This window comes from Gopherus flavomarginatus, chromosome 10 (genome assembly GCF_025201925.1).
Source record: "Gopherus flavomarginatus isolate rGopFla2 chromosome 10, rGopFla2.mat.asm, whole genome shotgun sequence".
NCBI lineage: Eukaryota > Metazoa > Chordata > Testudines > Testudinidae > Gopherus > Gopherus flavomarginatus.
In genome coordinates, this window is record NC_066626.1 from 38,538,066 (window position 1) to 38,562,628 (window position 24,563).

The window sequence follows — 24,563 nt, forward strand, 5'->3', positions numbered from 1 at the left end:
ACGCTCATTTTTTCTGTAATTGGCCCACTAACACAAGGGTGCAACAAGTTTAAGTACTCATTTAAAATTATTTCATGGAGCAGATAAAAGCCAATTGTAAGCCAAGAGGTACAGATACCCTTATAAGAAGAAACAGGAGCTCATCTAAACAAATAAAGCAACTTTTGTGCTGATTAGTGACAGGAATAACAGCCCTGCACATGTAAAATTGTTTAAAACCAGAGGATTTCTGCATGGCAAAAAACCTACTAAAACAGCTCTTTAAACTAGAATTGCAGTAAAGTGAACTATAATTATAGTCAAAGGAGAAAATCTCTTTTCTGAGCTGGCTAACTGCAGCTCAGAGGCAACGGGAAAGCTCCAACTCTTCCTACAGGTGGTAAGAACAGAGGGAGGCCGCGGCCACTTCCATTTTATGTCTTCTGCTCCAAATATGAAGATGGCAGAGGCCACACACCGCCCAATGGTACTGATGCCAAAAGTCTGGCCGCACACACTTTTATTGTGTGAAATATATATGTGCACAGTTACTTGAAGAAGTAGAGGCGGCTTTTATCCTGCAGTTTCAACAAATTTACTAACTAATTACATTGCAAACTCTTCAGGACAGCGACTATGTCTCTCTATATTTGTGGAGTGCCTAGCACAGTGGGGATATAATTCTGATTGGGGCCTTTTGGAGCAACTGCATGCCAAATAATGGACTGAAAAAATGTATAGGTTAAAAGAGATTTCATTACTGCATGACACACACAAGCAAGATGACAAGCTCAGTATTGTAATGATTAACATTTTTTCTGATGTGTACATGGCAATGATTTGTAAACCTATTAGAATTTCCTAGAAGCTTGAGTTCAAAAATAAATTGATTATAGTTAGAAACACGAGAGCTGTTTTGAACATGCTTTTTTGTGTGTTTGTGCAACACAACAAGGCAGCTGTGATGAGAACCAAAGTGGTACCAAAATAAAGGAAGATTCTTCAACTGTAGTACTACCCATTAAGTGAAAAAACTATGTTTTTAATAAATAAAACCCAAAAGATTTCAAACCATTACAGAAACTGATTGAATCTCACTAATGGCATCTTGATATTACTTTTGTTTATACCTTCAGATCCCATAATGAAATGATGGATGTCAGGTCCTGTTGACATGCGAGGTACTTGACAGCTTTTTTCTATTACTCCTCTTGGGGTTACCATTTTTATATGAACCACCTGTTTAACACATTATACAGTGATGAGTGTTAAATATTGAATGAATGTATAGTCAAGTAATTAACATATATGGATTAATATAGTCATATTAAAATTTCCATTATACTATAAAATTTGGAAATCCTGTAAATTACCCCCTAGAAATTTTGTGGAGTAACCTGTTAGCAACTAATAAATCTAATACAATTCAGTTAGTTAGTGAAAGCAGATTCTCCTCATTGTTTTGCCAAATCAAACTCTTCTCTTCTGTCCCTTTATGCATGTCACAGTTAATCTACAATTAAACATTTTGTTGGGATTCTCATGATATCCTAGCCTATATCTTTCTTTTGTTTATGCCTCATGACTGCATTGGTTAACTCTCACATACAGATACTTACTACATCACAGGAAAATAGTAGAGAGAAGGAATATAACCTAATGGCTTCTCCTGAGCTCTTCATAAGACCGTGAAGAGATTTTCATAACATGTGTATTTACATAGTAAAGTTCACTTTTATTTAAGCAGTTTGTATAATAAAAACATTTTAATAATGAATTAATGGACACAGATACAGCAAGCTCAGAAACAAAAAACAAAATAAAATTTATCTGAAGATTTCACTACATGCAAATACATTATTAAATATTTATTGCACGAAGTACCAAAAAAGTGATTAAGCCACATCAGCCAACTGACTATTATTAAACATATCATGTTCACCAACGTTTTAAGGACTACCAACCCAGCAGGTAGGTTGGAGGACCGTCATCAAAAAAGTTAAGAGCCAATTGTTTACCATTTTTAAAGACAAGTACATAATTCAAATATCAAGTAAATATACATCCGGTCCTGAACAATTTTAATGGATTAAAATGGATTTGAAAATTATTCTTCCTCCAATGACAGAAGGTTTCACATGCCAAAGTTTAATTTGACGCAAATTAATGTCTAGTCATACCTAACTATTTGGCATAACCCCTGCACACGTAAGTTATATAATAGAAGGGTGCCTCAGTTACCAGGGCACAATCAGATGTCATATCTTGATAAATATTCATCTTTGTTCAGATACCTTAAATATTTCAGTCCTTTAAGGCACTACTAGACAATTTTTTTTTGGCAGCTACAGACGTAAGCCATCAAAATACTTAACTTCACTTTGTACAAAAAACTTTTTTCCACTTCCACTCTCCCTGCCCCCATGCCTACCAAAGTCCCAGTTAGTTACATATTGGTCCATTGGTATGAAAAGATATTCTGTTTCAAACGTGATTTTAAAAAAATAGGGTAAGGACTCTGGCCAGCTGACATCTTGACAGGAACATATCCTTCCTTTAAAAAACAAAAGAACAAAACAATCCCCACCACTCCCTCACACCAAGAAAGCTGTTTTTCTTTTGCACCACTTAATACAGCAGCAGTGACAAAGAAATTCAATGAAGCTTCAAAACAGGAGGTGACAATACTTTATATAAAGAGTTTAGTGTGCCTAATTTCACTCACTCTCTGCTATATATGGGAGGAAAGGGGGAGGGAGAGAGGGAAAGAGTGAGAGATGCATAGTCATTTTTAAATTATCTTTCCATATTTGAAGCAGCCTTAATATAAGGCACTTCCCTTTAGTGAGCAATGAAGCTATAGTAGGATTCTGGTGTCACTACTGTAAATGTTTACTGTAAATTCTCAAATAAAATATTAATAATGATGCCAGAACTGTATTATAGTTCCATTGTTTGCTAAAAGGAAGTGCTTTATTCCAAATCTGAAGCAGCCTTAATATAAAGGTAATTTAAAAACTGCTATACGCCCCCCAATTTCTCTGTCCCAATTATGAATAATTTACAGAGGCCAGACCTGAATGCTTCAAATTGGAGGGGAAATACTAGATAAATATTGATAAAAAATTACCAGATCTTCAATGTTTCCATAGATGTTCTTTTTCATGCCTGATGCACGTGTGGCCACCCATCCTCCAAGGGAGCTGAATTCCATAGAATCTGGTTCATGGCCTGTACAGTAACCACTCTCACCAAGCTAAAGATAGAAAGCAATATTCCATTGATGTAAGATAGCCTGCTTTTGCTTAGTAATCAACGTATTAATTTTTAAGAACATTTTAGATTTAAAAAACTTGCTAATATAGGAAGGAAAAAATTAGTATCTTGGACCAATATTATTCAGGTATAAAGAGTCAACTCTTTTGAGATTTAAGTATAAATTTGATATAAATGAAGTGGTTCCGTTTCTACTGTGCATACGCCAGCAGTATATTATACTATGAGGCCAGTTCTCTCATCATACCCTCCATCCACATTTTAAAACAGACTGCCAATGTTTGCAAAGATGTGATTCAAATACATGTGGAGAAATAACTAAAGTAACTTCCAACTTCACTTAAACATTTCCAATAAATAAAGCACTTAAATTTTTTTTCTTTCTATCCTAATGTTATGTGCAGTAGAAGTCTGCAGAAATTCTGAGCAAACTGCTTGTATTTAATTCTCTCAAGAAGGAATGTGTTTTAATGCACAGCCATCTGGTTGGGCTTCCTGTATGCAATACCAATGACAAATTTGTAATGCAGATCATGCATTCCTGTACATTAAAGTTACTTGTTTCTCATTTTTCTATATTAGTTTGACTCTGCCATCTGTACAACATGTGAAAGTGTGATTGAATCCCCTTAAAAATGCAACACCAAAGCTGTCCCACTGAAATAATGTAAAAAGCCAAGCAATCCTGTGTTGAATGGTACAGACCACACCAACTGCATTTACTATATTGGAGATCTATTTGTGTTGACCAATTTGATAAAGATCCAGTTAAATGTTTGCCATTTTCACGTATGCTATCTAGGCTATAGGGACAGTAGCTATATTTGTGCGCACACACTTGTGTGCATGCAAACTATTATGTCAGAAAACACATTAAAAACATTAAGGGTGCAAAGTTACCACTCAAAAATGGCATTCAATGCCAGAATTTAGGTTGCCTGCACAACCTTAATTCAACCTCCCCTTCTTTGTATACTTCATTTTAGTCTTTCATTGCCTGAACACACTATTTCCACCCCCCACAGGATTGCTGTCTCAATGCACAGCTGTTTGGACAGTGCTCAGCAAATGAGCAGCTACTCAATGGATGATATGGGAACTGAGGGAGAGAGAGATTAGGGTCAACACTTTACACTAATTTTGGGTGCCCTATTTGAGATGCTAACGGCTTGATTCTTCAGAGAAATTAGCATTTTATAGCACATCATTTGTTCAGAGCACAGCTTTTGATGACTTTAGATACAGTTCTGAGCACTCAGCCCTGCTGTCTGTTACAGCTATCCCCTATTCCATTTTGTTTCTTACAGCTGTCCCCAGACTCCATTTTGTTTTCTGTTCTTCTGTGGCCGCCCTTCCCTGGCTGTTAAGTTGTTTACCAGGGCCACTGCCCTTCTCAAAGGGAGGGCCCCTTAAGTTGTTTAACAAGAGCCATTGCCCTTCTCAAAGGGATGGCCACTTGTGCTGCGTGCTAAGTGGGACCACTGCCCTGTTCGAAGGGTTAGTCCTGTTATCACCTCGTTGAGCCTGGGCTTGGTGTAGGGTAGGCAATGTCCAGAGCTGCAAGACCTAATGTGTTTTTAAGATCCTGGGCATGAGTCATAGGCCTCATGTGCTTTTGAGTCACCTATTGCACAGGACTATGTCCAGGCATGTCTCTGGGCTTACCTTCAGTTTTTTCCCTGTGCCCCCTCCCCTGTGACAGAGGGAGCCTATCAGGATTACTGGCGGCAAACTGCCCAACTTTGCCTTTAAAACCAGACATTTTTGAAACACACCTCAGAAAGGTTCCTGCATTGCTGCCTGGTCTGATCAGCCAGGGGATCTGGGGGGTCCTTTCTCCGCTCTTGTTTTATTTTTGAGCGTACCTCCGTTTTTTGAACACCCCCCCTCCACGAAGAACGAATTGCTACCTGAGAGATCTCCTGATTATTGAGACTGTACCGAGCCCTCCTTGCCTCTTCTGATGTTGCTGCTGCTTCTGCCTTTGCTGCTGCCTTGGGGACTGGTAAGAATCCCTCTGTAAAACTTTCTATACTTTTATTTTATTATTTTAGCTGCTGGCTCTGTTTCCCCAGCACACAGACTCATGCTAAACCTTGGTCTGTGTCTTAAAACCTCTCTTAAACTCCAGGGCTCTTTGCCGCTAAAAATAAGTTTGTGCCGCTGCCAAGCTCTGCTCCTGTGGGCTTTGCCTTGGGGCTCTCTGCTTTCAGCTGTATCCACCGCTGTAGCCACCATCCCTTGGCTTCCTTGGGAGCTGGGTCCTGGACACACACCACTCTGCCCTCTGTAACCTCCCCATAGCATATGGTGCACCATAGGTCTTGTTTTTTTTTAGTTTAATAAGTCATAGTTTGTTAAGATTGTAGAGCTTGTAAGTTTCAACTGCCTTGTTATAGTTAACTGTTTTGTTGCTCCGTATAGTTGCTTGTTATAGCTTTGCTTAGAATTGTGATATTTGTTGTTTTGCCTAGTCATTGGTTAAGAAAGATAAGGTTTTTTGCTGCTTAAATTCGCCTTCCTGCTGTCCCGATCTCTCCCTGAACTTTCCCGTGTCTGTTTTTCCCCCGCTCCAATCTCCCCCTCTGTGTGCTCCTCTGTGTCTCCCTGTTATAACCCTTTGCTGCTTTTCCCCCGCATCTGCACTCCCTCCGAACTTCCCAACTCCTTGCTGCTTCCCCCCCTGCGTCTGCATCGTCCTCCGAACTTCCCAAACCCCTTGCTGCTTCTCCCCCTGTATAACTTCCCTAACCCATTGCTGCTTTTTCCCCCGCATCTGCACTATCTCCGAACTTCCCAACTCCTTGCTGCTTCCCCCCCCCCCGCGTCTGCATCACCCTCCGAACTTCCCAAACCCTTTGCTGTTCTTTTTTTACCTTTGTTTTTGGTGTCCGCTTGTTGCTTAAACCTCTCTCTAGCCCTTCTTTACACTTCTCCGCTGCCCCTCCCCTACCGAAGATCACCATCACACTGCTCCGTTGTCCTTGCCCTGCAGGGCTTCAGAGTCTCTCGCTGCTTCCAGCCGCTCGTCTGCATACCACTAATCACTCACTCCCCCCTCTCCTGTTTCTTGACCTAGCCTTTATATTGATATTGTATTGTTGTACTGTAACTCACATTTTACTTGTAATTATAACACCCCATTGGTTGCCTCCACTTTTCTGATATACTTTGTATTTACATTGATGCCACTGTGTTACATTGTGTATCTAGCTATTAACTCATATAGAAGCTACCATTTTATTTTGCATTTCCTTTGGGTATGCTTTGCATTTTCACACTGTATCTAGAGTTGCTTATTGACTGTACTGTATCCCATTGTGCTGAACCCCACTTGCTGTAGCTCACTATTAGAACTCCCTACACTGTTCAATAAGAAGAACCCTCCCCATTGTTTTCTATTGTAAACACCCTATACACCCCATCCCATCGTATTTCATTATTAAATTCCCACCGCTTCCTTTTTTTCCCTTTAACAAAGAAATTAATTCGGACCCCAGCTGTGTGGTAATTGCTCCCCAAGATCCCATATACCTGCAGGCAGGGACATGGCATCACGAACAGGATCTTGGGGTAACAATTACTGCCCTCCCTGTCCCTGGAAAATGGCCAAGACCTCTGGGACAGAGGAAGATCAGACCAACCACCTACAATACCACTTGCTGCAAAGTAAACAGCAGCCTGAGGCACTAGAATGGGTCTGTACTATTGGCAAAGGCCAGAGCTCCAGGGTGTATACCACCCACCGGGGGCTCACTGATGTGGGGTGCCTCTTAACCTGCCACCCCACATTCAGGGCCAGTCCTGCTGATTCCAGCCTCCGGCCAGTCTGCACTAAGGCAGGAGAGCCAGCAGCAGATTCAGATCCCACCCGCCTCTGGAGAGAGGTGGGAAGGGTTGTGAAAGCCTGCGGGGGGGCTCCATCTAAGCTCACCCCTGAACCTTGAATTTTGCAGGGGTCCCCCACCCACCAGATATTAACAGAACTGGTGCAGAAGCTGGATGAAATTCGAAAGCCCAAGAAACTGTGGCATGACATATATAAGCCCCAAAAGGTAGCCACAGTTACCTATGAGATCCTGGCTCAGGCCCTTGATAAACTAACTGTTTTCCATGGGGCCCTAATGACCTCAGCCAAGGAGGCCACTAGCCAGCCTAGCCAGGAGGGACCACCACTGACCCCTAGCCTGCCCAGTCCCAATAAATCCCCTGAAAAACCACTCCCATATACCCACCCAGAGGCCTCATCTCCCCTCAAGAAAACCTCACTATACCCAGCCCTACCTTCAGCCCCTCTAGAGGCCCAAGCCCATGAACCTGCACCCACTGTCACCTCTGGTGAAGCCCTGCCGGTATCCATCAGTCGTATAAAGATTGATAACCAGGGCAACACCACACAGGTGACAGAATTCCGACCCCGCTCCAAAGCAGAGATGAAGGAGTTCATCTCGGACACCGCTAGGGGGGCCAATGAGCCACCACTACTGTGGCTAGGCCGCCTGGCTCTGGAAAACGGACAAGAGCTAGTGGATAGAGAAGAGGGCATAGTATTAGCCAGGACCAGTAGCTGGTCCAGGGGTCTCTCAGGGAGCGTGGTAATATCTAACACTGCATGGCCCCTGACCGCCCCAGCACTGGCCTTCCTCCATTTACAGCACTCCCTTCAAGGGATCCAAGTCCCCAGAGGAAACGTCAAGGACATTTCTTCCCTCAGATGTGCCATCGCAGGGGGGTCCATCATGCTGTGGTCCCCTACCCAACACCCTCTCAGGCTTACTCAGGCCCAGATTAACCAGCTCAATGCCTTCAGACATGTTATTGACCCCACCGAGATACCCATAGACGAAGCTGCCATTGACTTAGCCATGGATAGCAGTACCACCCCTGACACTGGGGCAGTTCTGTGGCTAAGGGGGTATGCTAGGCGCCCCATTGGGCGACTCTATGAAGCCCTCGAGAAAATAAGATGGCCCTCAGCCCAAGCTCCACCCATCAGTCCACACCCCCCACACGCCAGTCCACACCCCCCACACGCCAGTCCACAACCCAGGCCCCAGTACTCACAGCATTCATTTACAGAATGCAAAATTTTGGGGTTCTTATTGTACAAGGGCCTCACTAAGGAGGTTGTACGTAAGCTCAATAGTGAGCAGCAAAGAGCCTTGGCCATAGCTCTGGGATGGGAAGAGCGCCCAGAAACTTCCCAGCCAAAAAACGGGTAAAGGCCGGGTGCTTGGTGGCGGCCAGCACCCGGCAAGGGGACCCCCGCCCCTATTATCCGCTAGTTTTTGACAAGGGTCTCGTCATCCCCTTTTTGCTGGACACTGGGGCACAGGTGTCCATTGTTCCTCCTCATGTCCCTCACACCCCCACAGGACACACCATTTATGTGCAAGGCCTCAACAGCACAGAACCCCGTGCAGAAGTAAAGGTACATGCATCCATAGGCCACACACCAGTAACATTTCGGGCCCTAGTGGGACCCATGCCACTCCTTGGGGTTCAGGAGCTATGGCGTTTTAAACTGGCTGAAGCCGTGCTCAATGCACTACCAGTCACCCTATCGGGTGCCAGTGCCACCCATGAACCTGAACTTCTCAACCCCACACCCTGGAAATACAGACCCATACCCACAGCCCCAGAAGGTCAACCACACATTGCCCAGCTCATTGAAACACTGCTTAATGATAACAAGATTCGGCGTGTGTCAGCGAGCAAATACTTGTCCAGTGCATGGGGAATCCCAAAACCACACAAAACCAATGAGTATAGGATGGTTATAGATTATCGCGCCGCTAACAAACACATACGATCAGTAGCATTCGCCGCCCAATGGGATATCCCCACTATAGAACGCATCCTACTGGACGACACTAACCAATGGGCCTGTACAATAGACCTAAAAGATATGTTTCATCAGATCCCCCTCTATGACCCCAAGGGATTGTTAAACTTCACTTACCAGGGAGCCCAGTACCAATGGCAAGCGTGTCCCCAAGGGTACAAAAACTCACCTGCCTGTGCCAGTGAGGCCCTAACCCGCACATTAGAGAAGGTACCATCCCTCCCCAACATTCATGTTGTCTATTACGTGGACGACATTCTTATAACTGGCACCACACCAACTGAAGTACAAAAGGTCACTGAACAAGTTCAGGCCGCTTTATCCACCGATGAGTGGAACCTCAGTTTGCCTAAAAGTGTCCTCACTGCTACTTCTACCTTTCAGTTTTTAGGTTTTACTGTAGAAAAGGGACAGCTACGCCACTTAACTTACCACCCACTCACCAATTCTTTCCCCTTGGGGGTAGCTCCCCCCAGACATGAAGTGCAGCATGTGTTAGGTATAATTAACTATCACAGACAGTTTCTCCCTGCTGCTTTGTTGCCACAACTATCTGTTTTGCAGCGATATGCCAGGAACATTAAAACCCCTTGGACACCAGAGGCCGAGCAGGCGGTGTCTTCCCTGGCTGCCTGGTTGGGCTCTGGGCCCACCTTGGCTCGATGGAATCCCACCAACCCTATTGAGATTACCCTCACTGTGTCCTCAGACCATGTGGCCGTAACTGTGTCCCAAGAGGACCTCCCTGTCCACAATCAGGCCCTGAAGCTGTCAGGACCCGAATATCGTTATGGGCCTGTGGGCATTGCCATGCTTGCTGTCCAGTGTGCTCTCCCATGGGGTAAATCTGCCACAGGCACTCTAAAGGGGCCTCATGTGGAGCTTCTCCCATACCTCACCTTCACCCCAGCCCCCCATTTCCAGGGAGCCCCTGCTACCTGGGAGCGACTCGTTTACCAGGCCCAAGAGGTATTTGGACATTGGGCCCTCAAGTCCTCCTCCACTGCAGCTCCCACTGAGCCGGGAGCTATTGCCCAACTGAGTGCCTATGCCCCTTGGACTGTATCTGATGGGGGCACATCGCCTTCTCCCCGAGCAGGAATGCTGTGTGCTACCTGTAACACCCTCAAAGTTAAACCCTTAGATTTTTCCAGCTCAGCTCAGAAGGCCGAAGCAGAAGGCGTCCTGTTGGCAGCCTCTCACATTGTGCCAGCCCACCCGAAAACACGCGTGGTCCTGGGAGTGGACTCAATGCTACTGCGCGTCCATCCTGATGGGAGAAGGACAGCCCACCGCTCATGAAGAAATATAGGCACAGATTACTCAACTGGCAGCACAGTCCAAGCTGCCATGGTTTGTTACTCATTGTCCTTCACACAGGTCTGACAGTAACCCTCTTCATTCCAGCCTGGATCTACAACTCCGAGAATATAAGTGTAACACATCCCAGGTTAACATTATCTCTTGCAGTGATCCCTTCATCACCTGGCTTCATAAAGAGTGGGGGCACCTGCCTGCCCGTGCCCTACATCAGCTGTTGACTGACCGAGGGAGACAAACATCGAGCATGTCTAGGCAGCAGTGCACCCAAGCTGTACAAGGGTGTCTGAGCTGCCAACAGGCACGAGTCACTAACAAGCCTGTCTATGCTCATGGTGCTTATAGCCCTGAGCACTTTAGCCCAGGTAAAACCTGGCAGATGGACCTCATTGGCCCCCTCCCGGGGGCCAAACAGTATCTAAAGGGGTTTGTAATAGTTGACCTAAGGTCTCGTCAGTTAATGTGTTCTCCCCTCAGGCGATCTACTGCACCAGCTGTTTCTGTAGCCCTTCTCCAGGTAATTGCTGCCTGGGGGGCACCCGAAGAGATCCAGACCGATGGAGGCCACCGTTCACCAGTAAAGCTATAGACCAGATGGTGTACCAGTGGGGGATGCGTCTTCACACCCACCTGCCATATCACCCCCAAATGGAGTCGTGGAGATACGGATCGGAATGCTGAAGACCCAAATTCGGGCCATACTTGGCACCCATGATTACAAGGGGTGGGACTGGGTGCTGCCTCAAGCCCTCATTTCCCTTAATACAGCATACAGCTGATGGCCAGAGATCGCTCCTAAACAGCGGGAACCTTGGAAACCTGCCTATAGTATTTCTCAGCCAGTGTGGGTCTCTATTCCCAATGCCCAGGGAACCTGCACTCCATTAGCAGCCACCATCATCACACCTGGCCGGTTCCCTAACACCTATCATATTCAAATAGATGGACGGGGCAAGCCTGACCTGGTCCACCAGGACTGGCTTAGTGTTCGGTCATAACAGGCCCTAGATGGGCCACTTTTCTTTTATGTCTCCATAGGAATCAGTCGCCATGATTGCCGCCCCGCCTCGAGAAAACCCCCTGGTTGCCTGGTTGAGAGCCTATGCCCTACAGGAGGTCCTCATCGGGAACCTGTCAGATATCCCCCCATCACACGATTGCGTTGCCTGTACAAGACCAAAGGCCTCAGAAGGAGGGTCCCCCTTCCTCTGGGAGTTCCTCCCCCTCACGAACCTGACTCCACAGCATCCAGCTTCAGCCTGCAACAACAAAGATTGGGTTCATCGGCCTCTGTTCATGTGCAACACCACCAGCGACGACCGAAGACCCAACTCATTCGCCCCTGTTGCTGTGACAGGACCACTCCCAGCAGCCCCCTGCATCGTGTTCTTTGGCTTCTCCAATCCCACTCCATTGGGGCAGTATCCCAATTGCACCCAATGGTTCATAGGACCTCGGCCTAACTCAAACCCCAAGAAAGGAAGCTCAAGATACCGCACTGAGTTCACCAGGTTTATTAATCATCTTTCAACAAGTACAGTGTTTAACCCCACCCAATACTTATCCACAGCTCAGACCCATGTAGAACTGAGACAGGTCAGAGCCGCCCACCTACTAGGGATGGAGGTCGATACACCACCCGGTCAGAAATCCCCCCAGCGAAGCTCCATCCATGACCAGTTTTTACCCTCTTCCCCAAGACAAGTGTGGCTCTGTGGGAACAACATTGCCCGGACTGCTCTACCCGCATTTCCAAAGGGGGTATGTGCCATCGGGCAACTCGTCATAAAGGGAGGAGGGCTCTTTCACCACCGTCGCCCCTTCTTCTCCTCACCACGCAAACGACGAACAGCCACTGCATGGGAGCGACTCAAGTCAGCCACCGAGATGGTCATAGGAGGGTACATACAGTTTAACCTCCTCTCCTACAGTTTAACTTTACAGCAAATCCGTGGACTGTCGCTTGGTCTGGAGGCCCTCACCAACATCACAGCAGAAGGACTTCGTCGAACCAGCGACACCCTCACTATCCTAGCCAACTACACCGAGCAGAACCGTCTTCTGATCCAGACCATCCTACAGAAGGACTTTTGTGTTGACTTGGAGGACCTCGATCCTCGCTTTAAAGGACAATGTTGCCTGCGCCTTCAGCCTGGGTGGAACAACGTCTCAGCCGTGGCTGATCCACTATCCTCCCTAGCGGTCCAGATTCGTGAAGAGCGTCAGCAGTGGGATTGGTGGCAAGCTCAGTGGTCCAGCTGGGGGCTGGGGACCTGGGCTCAGTCCATCAAGCAGTGGCTTATTACTGTGGCTATTGTTTTTGTGGCCTTTCTGTTGGGGATAGCAGTGGTCAAGCAGCTAATTCATAAGGTTGTGTCAGCCCTGCCTTTGCAGGTGAGGTATTCCTCCATTCCCTTGGACAGCACCAAACCACCACCTCCATACTACGAAGACGACGACTTGTAAAACCTTTTTTTTTCCTTTTTTTTTTTTGGTCTTTGCATGGGACATCCCCCTCACAGCCCGTTCAGGTCGGCCAGGGGGGCATGTCTGTTACAGCTATCCCCTATTCCATTTTGTTTCTTACAGCTGTCCCCAGACTCCATTTTGTTTTCTGTTCTCCTGTGGCCGCCCTTCCCTGGCTGTTAAGTTGTTTACCAGGGCCACTGCCCTTCTCAAAGGGAGGGCCCCTTAAGTTGTTTAACAAGAGCCACTGCCCTTCTCAAAGGGATGGCCACTTGTGCTGCGTGCTAAGTGGGACCACTGCCCTGTTCGAAGGGTTAGTCCTGTTATCACCTCGTTGAGCCTGGGCTTGGTGTAGGGTAAGCAATGTCCAGAGCTGCAAGACCTAATGTGTTTTTAAGATCCTGGGCATGAGTCATAGGCCTCATGTGCTCTTGAGTCACCTATTGCACAGGACTACGTCCAGGCATGTCTCTGGGCTTACCTTCAGTTTTTTCCCTGTGCCCCCTCCCCTGTGACAGAAGGAGCCTATCAGGATTACTGGTGGGAAACTGCCCAACTTTGCCTTTAAAACCAGACATTTTTGAAACACACCTCAGAAAGGTTCCTGCATTGCTGCCTGGTCTGATCAGCCAGGGGTTCTGGGGGGTCCTTTCTCCGCTCTCATTTTATTTTTGAGCATAACCCCGTTTTTTGAACACCCCCCCCCCACGAAGAACGAATTGCTACCTGAGAGATCTCCTGATTATTGAGACTGCACTGAGCCCTCCTTGCCTCTTCTGATGTTGCTGCTGCTTCTGCCTTTGCTGCTGCCTTGGGGACTGGTAAGAATCCCTCTGTAAAACTTTCTATACTTTTATTTTATTATTTTAGCTGCTGGCTCTGTTTCCCCAGCACACAGACTCAAGCTAAACCTTGGTCTGTCTCTTAAAACCTCTCAAAGTCCAGGGCTCTTTGCCACTAAAAATAAGTTTGTGCCGCTGCTAAGCTCTGCTCCTGTGGGCTTTGCCTTGGGGCTCTCTGCTTTCAGCTGTATCCACCACTGTAGCCACCATCCCTTGGCTTCCTTGGGAGCTGGGTCCTGGACACATACTACTCTGCCCTCTGTAACCTCCCCATAGCATAAGGTGCACCATAGGTCTTGGTTTTTTTTAGTTTAATAAGTCATAGTTTGTTAAGATTGTAGAGCTTGTAAGTTTCAACTGCCTTGTTATAGTTTACTGTTTTGTTGCTCCGTATAGTTGCTTGTTATAGCTTTGCTTAGAATTGTGATAGTTGTTGTTTTGCCTAGTTGTTGGTTAAGATAGATAAGGTTTTTTGCTGCTTAAATTCGCCTTCCTGCTGTCCCGATCTCTCCCTGAACTTTCCCGTGTCTGTTTTTCCCCCGCTCCAATCTCCCCCTCTGTGTGCTCCTCCGTGTCTCCGTTATAACCCTTTGCTGCTTTTCCCCCGCATCTGCACTCTCTCCGAACTTCCCAACTCCTTGCTGCTTCCCCAGCCCCCCCGCGTCTGCATCACCCTCCGAACTTCCCAAACCCCTTGCTGCTTCTCCCCCTGTGAAACTTCTCAAACCCTTTGCTGTTTTTTTTTTACCTTTGTTTTTGGTGTCCGCTTGTTGCTTAAACCTCTCTCTAGCCCTTCTTTACACTTCTCCGCTGTCCCTCCCCTACCGAAGATCACCATCACACTGCTCCGTTGTCCTTGCCCTGCAGGGCTTCAGAGTCTCTCGCTGCTTCCAGCCGCTCATCTGCATACCACTAATCACTCACTCGCCTCCCCTCCTGTTTCTTGACCCAGCCTTTATATTGATATTGTATTGCTGTACTGTAACTCACATTTTACTTGTAATTATAACTCCCCACTGGTTGCCTCCACTTTTCTGACATACTTTGTATATACATTGATGCCACTGTGTTACATTGTGTATCTAGCTATTAACTCATATAGAAGCTACCATTTTATTTTGCATTTCTTTTGGGTATGCTTTGCATTTCCACACTGTATCTAGAGTTGCTTATTGACTGTACTGTATCCCATTATGCTGAACCACACTTGCTGTAGCCCACTATTAGAACTCCCTACTCTGTTCAATAAGAAGAACCCACCCCATCGTTGTCTATTGTAAACACCCTATACACCCCATCCCATTGTATTTCATTATTAAATTCCCACCACTTCCTTTTTTTTCCCTTTAATAAAGAAATTAATTCGGACCCCAGCTGTGTGGTAATTGCTCCCCAAGATCCCATATACCTGCAGGCAGGGACAACTGCAAGACAGAACCTGTGTCCAGTTGGGAACACCCAGAAAATGAGGAACACACTATTAGTGGCCATCTGTGAAAAGTTTGTTTTAAGTGACTTGAGTACCACCACATAGGAACTCTGTGGTGGAGGCAGAAGGCAGTTTTCCAAGGTGGTATGCAACTATCTTAACCACAGGATCACCCCCTCTCTTCCTCAAATCCCTCGCCTCATTTCACTACATACTTTCCAACTACTCCAGCAAATAAAGGCAGGGGTCCTTCAGACAAACAGCTTCATCAACTGTACAACTAACGAAGGCAGAAGTCTTAGGAAAAATGTGAACACATAATTAAAGACCATCATAATGAATATACATGGAGTGGGTGGGGGAAGTGGCAAGTTAAGGTCACAAAGGCAACCTTAATTCTGGTATTTCCTAACTTTTGTTTACTTGAGTTTGCAATCTCAGTTTTTTAAATGTAGTTTCCTGCATGTAGTGCAAGTGTTTGTTCAACAACGTTGGAACCTTTAAATCCATGAGCTCTGCCACTTGAGCCAACAGAGCAAATAATAGCAGTAGTAGGTTGTCATCCTATGTGAGCCAGCCACTAGAGGAAGCTAAGACATGTTTTGCCACTAGGCTTCACAGCTATTTGTACATCCCTGTGGAATATATTTTTTTAATAAATATAATTATTTTTCTGGAATTTCATGTTATTTCATTTGATCCAGTAAAGAGCGAGGGGTGGGCGGAGCAGATGGTTCCTACACCAAGGAGAAGAGTGGCGTAGCAGGCCCTGGGAGCTGAGGGGATCACAAACCAAATCCACCTCACATGTGCCCTGCAGTAGTGGCTCCTGTCCTCATGGGATAATAGGACCAGAGAGCAGGGTTGCAGCACCACTCAGGTTTGACCTGCCCATACCACTATCATGATGATAGGAAGGTGACCGGGCCAAACCTGAGCAGTGCTGCAACTCCATGTGCCAGATCACAACATCTGGTATGGGGAGCCAGGCCCAACACCGAGCCACAGGAGCCACTGATGAGGGGTGAATTTTTTCCAATTAATTTTGTTCTATATTCGGCTTTTCTTTTTATTAAGTGTTGTTTTGTATTTGCTATAAAACCCAGGGCTCTAGCTATTGGCAGAGAGCAGAGAAGCACTGAGACTCCAGAATCTTGGGTTCTATTCCAGGTTCTAAAGGGATCATCGTCTAATGGTTAGATCTTCTCCATGACCCCTTCAGCATGTCGTCCTCCTGATGCCATCCTTCCCTCCTCCCAGTAACATCTCTCCAGGCCTGACTCCTCATCCCCCTCTGTATTTTGTTCAAGCTGTTCCAATCCTCCTCCTCTTCACCAGGTGCCAGCCGGGGGCACCTTAAAGCACACAGGAAAGTCTCCCTGCACTGAGCTCTAATGCCACATGGCTTCCTGGGTACCTGGCAGTGCAACTGAAGGTAGTCCTGCTGAACCCATGCAGTCCTAGGATTGAGCGTGCTCAAATGAAATCTTCAGCAAAAGTGGTGAAACAAACAGGTCTCTACGTATGTGCCAACTGTCATTCAGCAACTCGTACCTTGGTCAAATTTATACAACTCTGATGCAAGGAAAAACCCCTCACCAAATTTTAGCTCCCTGCTCCAAAGCATGGAGACTCCATACCTTCTCAACAAAATGGTTAAGAATTTTTTTTAAATGGGCACAACGATGCCTTTTCCCCTAACCTAGTCTGCGAAACAGATGAATCCTTTTTGCTGACATTTTCCAGGATAATTAAATTTCAGCCCAAACAGTTAAGTTTGGCAGAGAAGAACAGGGTCTTGTAATAGAGTGCTAGGCAACTTAATATTTTAGGAAATCTGCCTTGCTCATTAACAGATATGCTACAAAGCACAAGTCATTTTAATGGATTATGTAAGTTATTAAAAAAACCTATAGATTCACATCTTTCCATTCCAGCATCTGAGTTTCAATATTTTGTTAGTTTCAATACAGGTCTGACTTGGCACACAAGTTTTCAGCTCCATTCAGGTTTCTTCTGCCCTTATCTAGATAAGCATTGCCACATCTGTGAGCCTGTTTATTTTCGGTCTAAAGATTTTAGCTCTAGGCTAAAAATAATTCATTTAGGAATTAAGTTTGAAAAGTAATTTCCTTTAAGAATGAAGCAATTCTAATATTCAAAATTGTTATTCTGGACAAACATCAGACAAACAATATTATGAATGCAATTGTCAACTTTTTTTTTTTAAAGTTATCTTCCAACTCCTCAATTAAAATCACTACCACGAAAAACTGCATTAGTAGACTCCAAAAGGTAGCTAACTTTTGCTTTTTATAGAGCCAAAAGGTAGCACTATTTCTAATACTTCTGTATAGAACTTTCAGGCAATTATGTATACAATCAAGAAGGGAAATTAAACTCAAAACTCTGTTATTGTGGGTTTAGTGTACCCACCGCCACTCTTTGGGTGCACATCTGTGTATCAGCCTCATCTACCCCGATCATTTTGGAATATGCAGACCCTGCGGAATTTTTTCAAATGTGTTTAAGTTACTAAGCATGTTAGAAAAATCAGAGGCAGCTCCATGTATTTTGCCGCCCGCTTTCAGAGGCATGCCTGCGGGAGGTCTGCTGGTAACGTGGATTCGGCAGCATGCCTGCAGGAGGTCCACCAGTCCTGCGCCTTCAGTGTACCCGCCACCAAATTGCCGCTGAAACCGCGGGACCAGCAGACCTTCCACCAACATGCCACCTAAGGCAGCCTGACTGCCACCCCCACGGCGACCAGTAGGCTGCCCCCCTCGGCTTGCTGGCCTAGGTATGTGCTTGGTGCATTGGTGCCTGGAGTTACCCCTGAGAAAAATGTACCTCGTGTCAAGCCATGGAAGACTCCATCTGTCCCCTTGCCCCATTCCCTCTCAAGATCCTCTCACTCTTTTTCAGTCTCTGCTGTGACTTCTTCCTTTTAAACTACAAGCAAGATCTAGTAGCTATATCCTGAGAAAGGCCATTGACTCCATCTTCAACTATTGTCCCACATACCTTTTCATTCACTTTAAAATAATCAAACAGGTCTTTTTTACAACTTCCAAGTTTCCCTTCCTCTAACTCCATTTTGGATACACTCCAATCAAGCTTCTGTTCTCTCCACTCTACTGAAAATTCTCTCACCAAGGTCTTCAATGACTTCTACCCAGATAAATCTTAAGGCTTTACTCCACATTTGATCTTTTAGCTGTTTTTGATAACTGATCACTCCCTCCTAATTTTTGTTCTTTGGCTTCGATGGCACTATTTCTTTTACCCTCCTCTCACCACTTTCTCTTTCACCATCGCCTCCTGCAGTTCCTCTTTCATGTCCCCTCTTGAGGAGTCCCTCAAGGCTCTCTCATCTGCTCACAAGGATTTAAGTATTATTTCCATACAGATGACAGTTCTTATCCCATGCTTTCCTGTGAGTCCCTCCATTCACTCCTAATTATCAGATCATTTGACATTTTTTCCCCTGGGATGGCTCACTGGCATCTAAAGCATAACAGAAATTATCTTTATTTTCCCTCCAAGTTTATCTCCACTTCCCCCATTCCTCTATTGCTGTTTACACAACCCAGCCCTATAAACTGAGAGTCAAACTGCTCTTTCCCCACATATTTCAGCCATGACCACATATGTTGTTTTGCCTCCAAGAATCCAACTCTTCCTCTCTGGCTTGATAGTTAAGATGTTGATTGATCCTCTGGCCATCTCCTATATTAACTTCCTCTCCAGCCTCTCAAACCCACAGCCACTAAAATTATATATAGTCTTCACTCAGTGTTCTAACACTCACCACCCCATGCTAACCTGATTACACCCACTGGTTCCACCCTGCATGCTACATTACATTTGTTCTTATCTTTACTTTCCAGGCCTTCACTGCAGCCTGCATCTTCAGAACTTTTCACTAACCCTCATATCTGGTCCAGTGGAAATAACGCCTTGTTCATTTCCATCTCCCATCATTCTTTCATGCTGTCCTTTTCATGTGGTTGCCATCCCACCATTTTCTGAAACTTCTGCCAAAGACTTACTTTCTGCAATGCTGAGAAGTAGTGAATTAAATAAAAACTCAGCTATTCCCTTCTCTGTGTTGCTCAATGCTTCTTCCCTCAACCCCCCACATGCCCTTCAAAGTGTAAGCTCTTGAGGGCACGGACTATTTATATATCAGATACAATCAGGGTGACCAGATGTCTCGATTTTATAGGGACAGTCCTGATATTTGGGACTTTTTCTTATACAAAGGCCTATTACCCCCCACTCTCTGTCCCAATTTTTCATACTTGCTATCTGGTCACCCTAGGTACAATGCTGAGCACATTATGCTTAAATTAAAAATAATAACAACAAGAACCCCTTGGTTTTAACTGTCTCCTCCTCTAGTATTTTCTGTTATTAACTTAATCACTGAAATTTTAATAAGCTTGCAATCAAGTTGTTTAATAAAAATATATTTATTACAAGTCGTAAGTTTAACACATTTCCAGGGTATGCAAGGAATACAGAATCAGGCAAGCATAATGAACTCCCTAACATATATTTAATGTGCCCAAATATATTTAATGTGCTAAAATCTTACCACGAATACAAATTTATATTCAGCACTGACCAGATTGTCAGCCAGAGCCTCTTTATATTACTGTGAGGATTACTGTGAGGAAAATTTCCATTGAAAGGTCAATTCAAAATTCCATTTCCATTTCCTCAAGAAGACTCTCTGAAGGAAAAACTGCAAGAGTTTTAAGTTTAATGTACCGTTTCAATTTGCAAGTTATGAAAGGCAGCTACATCAGGAGAGGGAATATTATGCCTTACTCTAGTAGAAGGAAAAATTGTATGGCATTTAAAGGATGGAATAGTTGGTGAAATATCAGAAGTTACTAGCCTAGAAAAATGTCATTTAAATTAAGGGAATATGCTCTGTGCATTTTAATTCTAACCTTTAAAAAAACCCAGAGATTTGAAAAGGTTAAAATATTACATCAAATGATAAAAGAGGATATAAAATAAGAGGTATGAAAGGCCATCTCTCTCACCAGCAACAGCTCTGTTAGTAAAGTCTGACACACATCTATTTGGTAAAAAGCTATAATACCCCCCCCCACCCCTCAATAAAAAGCTGCTCCTCAATTAAATTATTAAATTCCTTTATCAAAAGTCTTATTGCTTCAGAATCTTTTCTTACAGGTGTACTGAAGAATTCATATATGCCTTCAAAGGATGGGTTTCTTAAATTAGCAATTAGTCCATTCCATGGCATACCTGTAGTTAACTGTTCTCTTACATGTTAGGGAGGTTTGGCAGCTAGCTTTGGACTCCCACTTGCTTTATCATGGGAAGTCAGTGTACCCCAGAAGGTGTTAAGCAAACATCTACCACCAGCTGTACGTAGTTGAACATAGACCTTGAAGGATGCTGGGGATTCTCAGAAAACATTGCTACAGTCACGTCTTTATTAAGATTAAGACCAACTTTCTGTTTAAATCATGACTCTTAATTGCTCTAAAATCCACATGGTTACTTGGATTGCCTCATGGGAGAACGGGGTTTGACAACTGAGCAAATTTTGGAGCCATTTGACCAACAGGTTCCCAAGATACAGCCACCCCACGCCTCCTTAAAAAAACCACTTTTTTTTTTTTTTTTGAAGTTGATACGTTTTGGCAACTTTTTTCACGTACAGATAGAGATGAAGCCAGGACTGAGATTATTGCACCAGGGTCTCAAATCCTTGAGATTTACCCAGAGTGCATGCCACCCACTAGTTCTTTGGGGAAAATCAAATACATACATTAGCCACCAAAGTGTTTGGTTCTCCAGCTAGGCACGCACCAGGCTCTCAAACAGATTACACTGTGCATATAGAGAGAGAGGAGAAGGGGCAAGAGGTTGAAAGCTAGCTCTAACGCACGTGGCCTGAATATCTCAAGGGGCAAGTTACAGCCAGTGACCTGAGCTACACAGCCTAAGCACTGAGAGTTCAAATCCAACCACAGCAATCTGAAATTGAGAAAAAGGCAGCATCTTGCTAGAGTCTGCCTCTATCAAAGTGTTTGTTTTTTAATTTTGGGAAAGTGTAATCTGAGTACAATAGACTATTCAGAAGGTGCTAAAATTATTTTTGAAAAGAAAATAAGTTACACATGCAAATCCTCACAGAGGTGTGGGTGATAGGGGTAGGGGAAGGGTCAGGTGATGGGCAGGACCAGGAAGGGGACATGGGGGTGAGTAATTGGGGGTACAGGCGAGGATAGGGGCAGGGGCCACTGTAAGCCCCATATTCTCCCCTCCATCCCCTCGTTTGCCACGATACAGGAGCATTCTGAGCCTCTCTCCCTTCCCCCTGTGTGAACACACCAGAATCTCAATGACGCCCCCCCATCTATTGGAGCCTGACCAGGTGTGGGCTAGGTTCAGGGGGAGGGACAGGCCAGGGATTGCCTTTCAGCAGGACTGAGATTCTCTTCATACCCTTCCCCTGTGATCTGGGAGCTGTGGATCCCTGCCCATGGGGATGCCTGAGCCCCTCCTTATACCTGTTTCATGTGAGCTGAGACCTGCAGGCCTTATCTAGGGAGGTCAGAGCCCCACTCCCTGTGTACCAGGATCCAGAATGCTCCAGCCCATTATTAGGGTCTACTGATCTACTTGAGATATACTGAAGAAAAGTTGTATGTAAGAACTAAGTACTACTACTTGTCCAAAGGAACATCTGAACTGAGAGAAATGAGTTAACTTATAAAGTGAGGCCAAAACTCCGCCCAGGAATAATATTAGAACATACCCCTGGGAAGAGTTCTCCACTTGCCTTATGACTACTTCAGAATCACTTCCAAACATTAGAATGAGGAAAACTTCTGTCCATTACAAGAGAGTTCAAAGACAACTAATTCCCAGACCAAAGGATTTCATTAACCTTGCCTTAAACTTGAGAGTACATATCACAAGCTTAAAGTTAAACATTCTTACCAGAACACTTAATTAGTAAGATCACCATTAAAAATCCAAGGGTGGCAGAGTTTAGATTAAATTTACAAGAAACTCAAATATCTGAAAATCTTACCTATGTATTTTCCAACTACCATAACTTTCTCCCTCAAAGTTACCAACCTCCCATATACCTGGCTGGATATTAGAAATGTGTAATGCAGATTTATATATTTAGTTTCATACTTTTATGTATTTGATACTAAGTGTGATGTGTTGCAGCCACCCTTTTGCACAGATAGAAGCACATATTGCATGCTAAAAAAACTTACAGCTCACTTTTAGGATATTTCGCATGGGATTTGCATTTAATATTAGCAAGGATTTTTCAATTAAAATGCAACAAATATACAGGATTAGACACAGTCCATAACTATCGATACAATTCTTACAAATTTGGTAAGCATAAATGGTAAGCAAAAGTGGACATGAAAATTTGTGTAAGGATGAAAAATACAGTTCAATGACTTAGATCAGACACCTGAAACAACTTTAATTAGGTACGAATAATCAACCTGAAACAAGAAATATTGAAAATTTCGCAGGAAATTGAGAATACCTGTCTTTCCAAATCCTGTCCAACAATGCCAGCCTCTATATGAGCAGTTAAGTTTTTCTCATCGACCCAGAGAATTCGATTCTGTTGTAAAAAAAATATTGGATGTTAGACCACTACAGTTCTGGAATTTACTTATAAGTGACCTTGCTTCACAAAGGATGTTTATACATTAGCAAACTTATCAGTTGTAATTTACCAACAGTGTAGTTCCATCTATGGTGTCAGAAGAAGCTGAATAGACAAGACTGAGGCATTTTTACCTTCATGTCATGTAGTCTTGTCTACAATACTGTTTCCATGGTTGCTACTGCAAATAGAGATGCATCAGTGGTAAATTATGGCTGAAAAGTTTGCTTGTGTAGGCACAGCAATATGAAGCAGGAAAACCAGAGAGAATTAGGTCACCCAAAATTCTGGAGAAAGAGGAGTGTTCAGGAGTTTCATATCTGGCATACAAGGATTCAATTATCTTGAATGATCTACATGTCAGTGCCTAAGAATAAAAAAAATTCTGGTGCAGCCCAGGAGTAAAAAGAGTATTCGATTAGGCAAGTCGCATTCTATTCCTTCGTGCACCTGCCCTCTTGAATTTTACATCAAGATGGCAAAACTATAAGTGAGGTATTTATCAAGACAAGTTCAAGCCTAGCGCAGTTTAACTTAAACGTAAATATTTAAACCACTGAAGGCTATAGTTACTGCTTCAACAAGTGGACCCTGCTCTACACTCACCCCAGAATGCATGAACGAACACGAGGAGAAGAAAGAACGCTTCAGTACAAATGCATCACACTCTAAACTAGCTAGTCGGATAAAAGAAAGGATTGGAAAAAAATAACCGGAGACAAGAATCAAAAAAGTCTAGCCTAGTCAAGCCAGAAGAGTTGCCTCCACTTGATGATGGAGAAAGAAAATTGGATTGGTAAATTCAGTCAGCCAACTTTACGGGAGGAATGGCATCACAAGAGCTTTGCCCCCCACACCCTCACCTGACAGTAAGAAATATAAGCCCATTGTTCAGGCTGGCAAAGAAAAACATCTGAGGAGCGATAGCATGAAGATGATTTGAAGACGGACACAGAAGACAGCAACACTTAGTAACATTTTTTTTTAATCATTTGCTTCAAGATGTCAAATACACTATTCTCTAGCATATTACAATAAATGTATATGACTTAATAGCACACTAACAATGAAAATAAAAATCTAAGTAGCAAGTGTACTGTGTGCATCTGTTGATCACCTGAATAAAATCATATTGTTTCTGTAACTGAATAGTATAAGAATAGTGACACTGCATCTTTGCCACATACACAGGGAATATCTACCAGACTCTGTACCACACTAAGTCAATGTGTCATGGGCCAAAGCTACTTTTTTTTTTTTTTTTTTTTAAAGTTTTAAGTAAAAATTGTTCTGATGACCAAAAAAATCATAGATGTAGTCCAGAGGTTAAATCTATAGGAACTTTTTTGAAGGTTTGGGGGATCTCAACATGGCTGAGCCTCAGGAATCATCTGAAAAACAGTGCCTGTTTGAGCCAGCAAACCTCTGTAACAGAGGTAAAGGGGACTGGACTGCCCCAGCCACCTCAAGCTCCTTCCATAAAACCTAAACTTTCTAATGAAGTCAAACTCCAAGGAAAAGTGAAAGGTGATCAGACAGTGCGAATATGCAGAGAACACTCTTGAAGAACCAGTTACTTATCAAAGTAACTTTCCAAGCTGGCCACTATGTATTCACACTTGTGGAAGTCTAGAGAGAATGACAGGCCTTGAGAAAGATGGGCTGAGGAGTTCTCATTAAACAAGGACTGTGGAACTGCTCTCAAAAAAAAGC

General features: G+C 44.2%; 1 protein-coding gene across 4 annotated transcripts in view; it reads right to left on the bottom strand.

Moving 5' to 3' along the window:
- Nucleotides 1–24,563, bottom strand: part of AGPS (alkylglycerone phosphate synthase) — a 199,176-nt gene that overhangs the window by 86,714 nt on the left and 87,899 nt on the right. For all 4 annotated transcript variants that reach the window (XM_050969017.1, XM_050969018.1, XM_050969016.1 and 1 more), the window contains 3 exons: nt 22,725–22,805; nt 3,110–3,235; nt 1,110–1,218 (listed from right to left, as the gene is read on the bottom strand). In XM_050969017.1, coding sequence (XP_050824974.1) covers nt 1,110–1,218; nt 3,110–3,235; nt 22,725–22,805 — 316 coding nt within the window. The remainder of the gene's footprint in view (nt 1–1,109; nt 1,219–3,109; nt 3,236–22,724; nt 22,806–24,563) is intronic.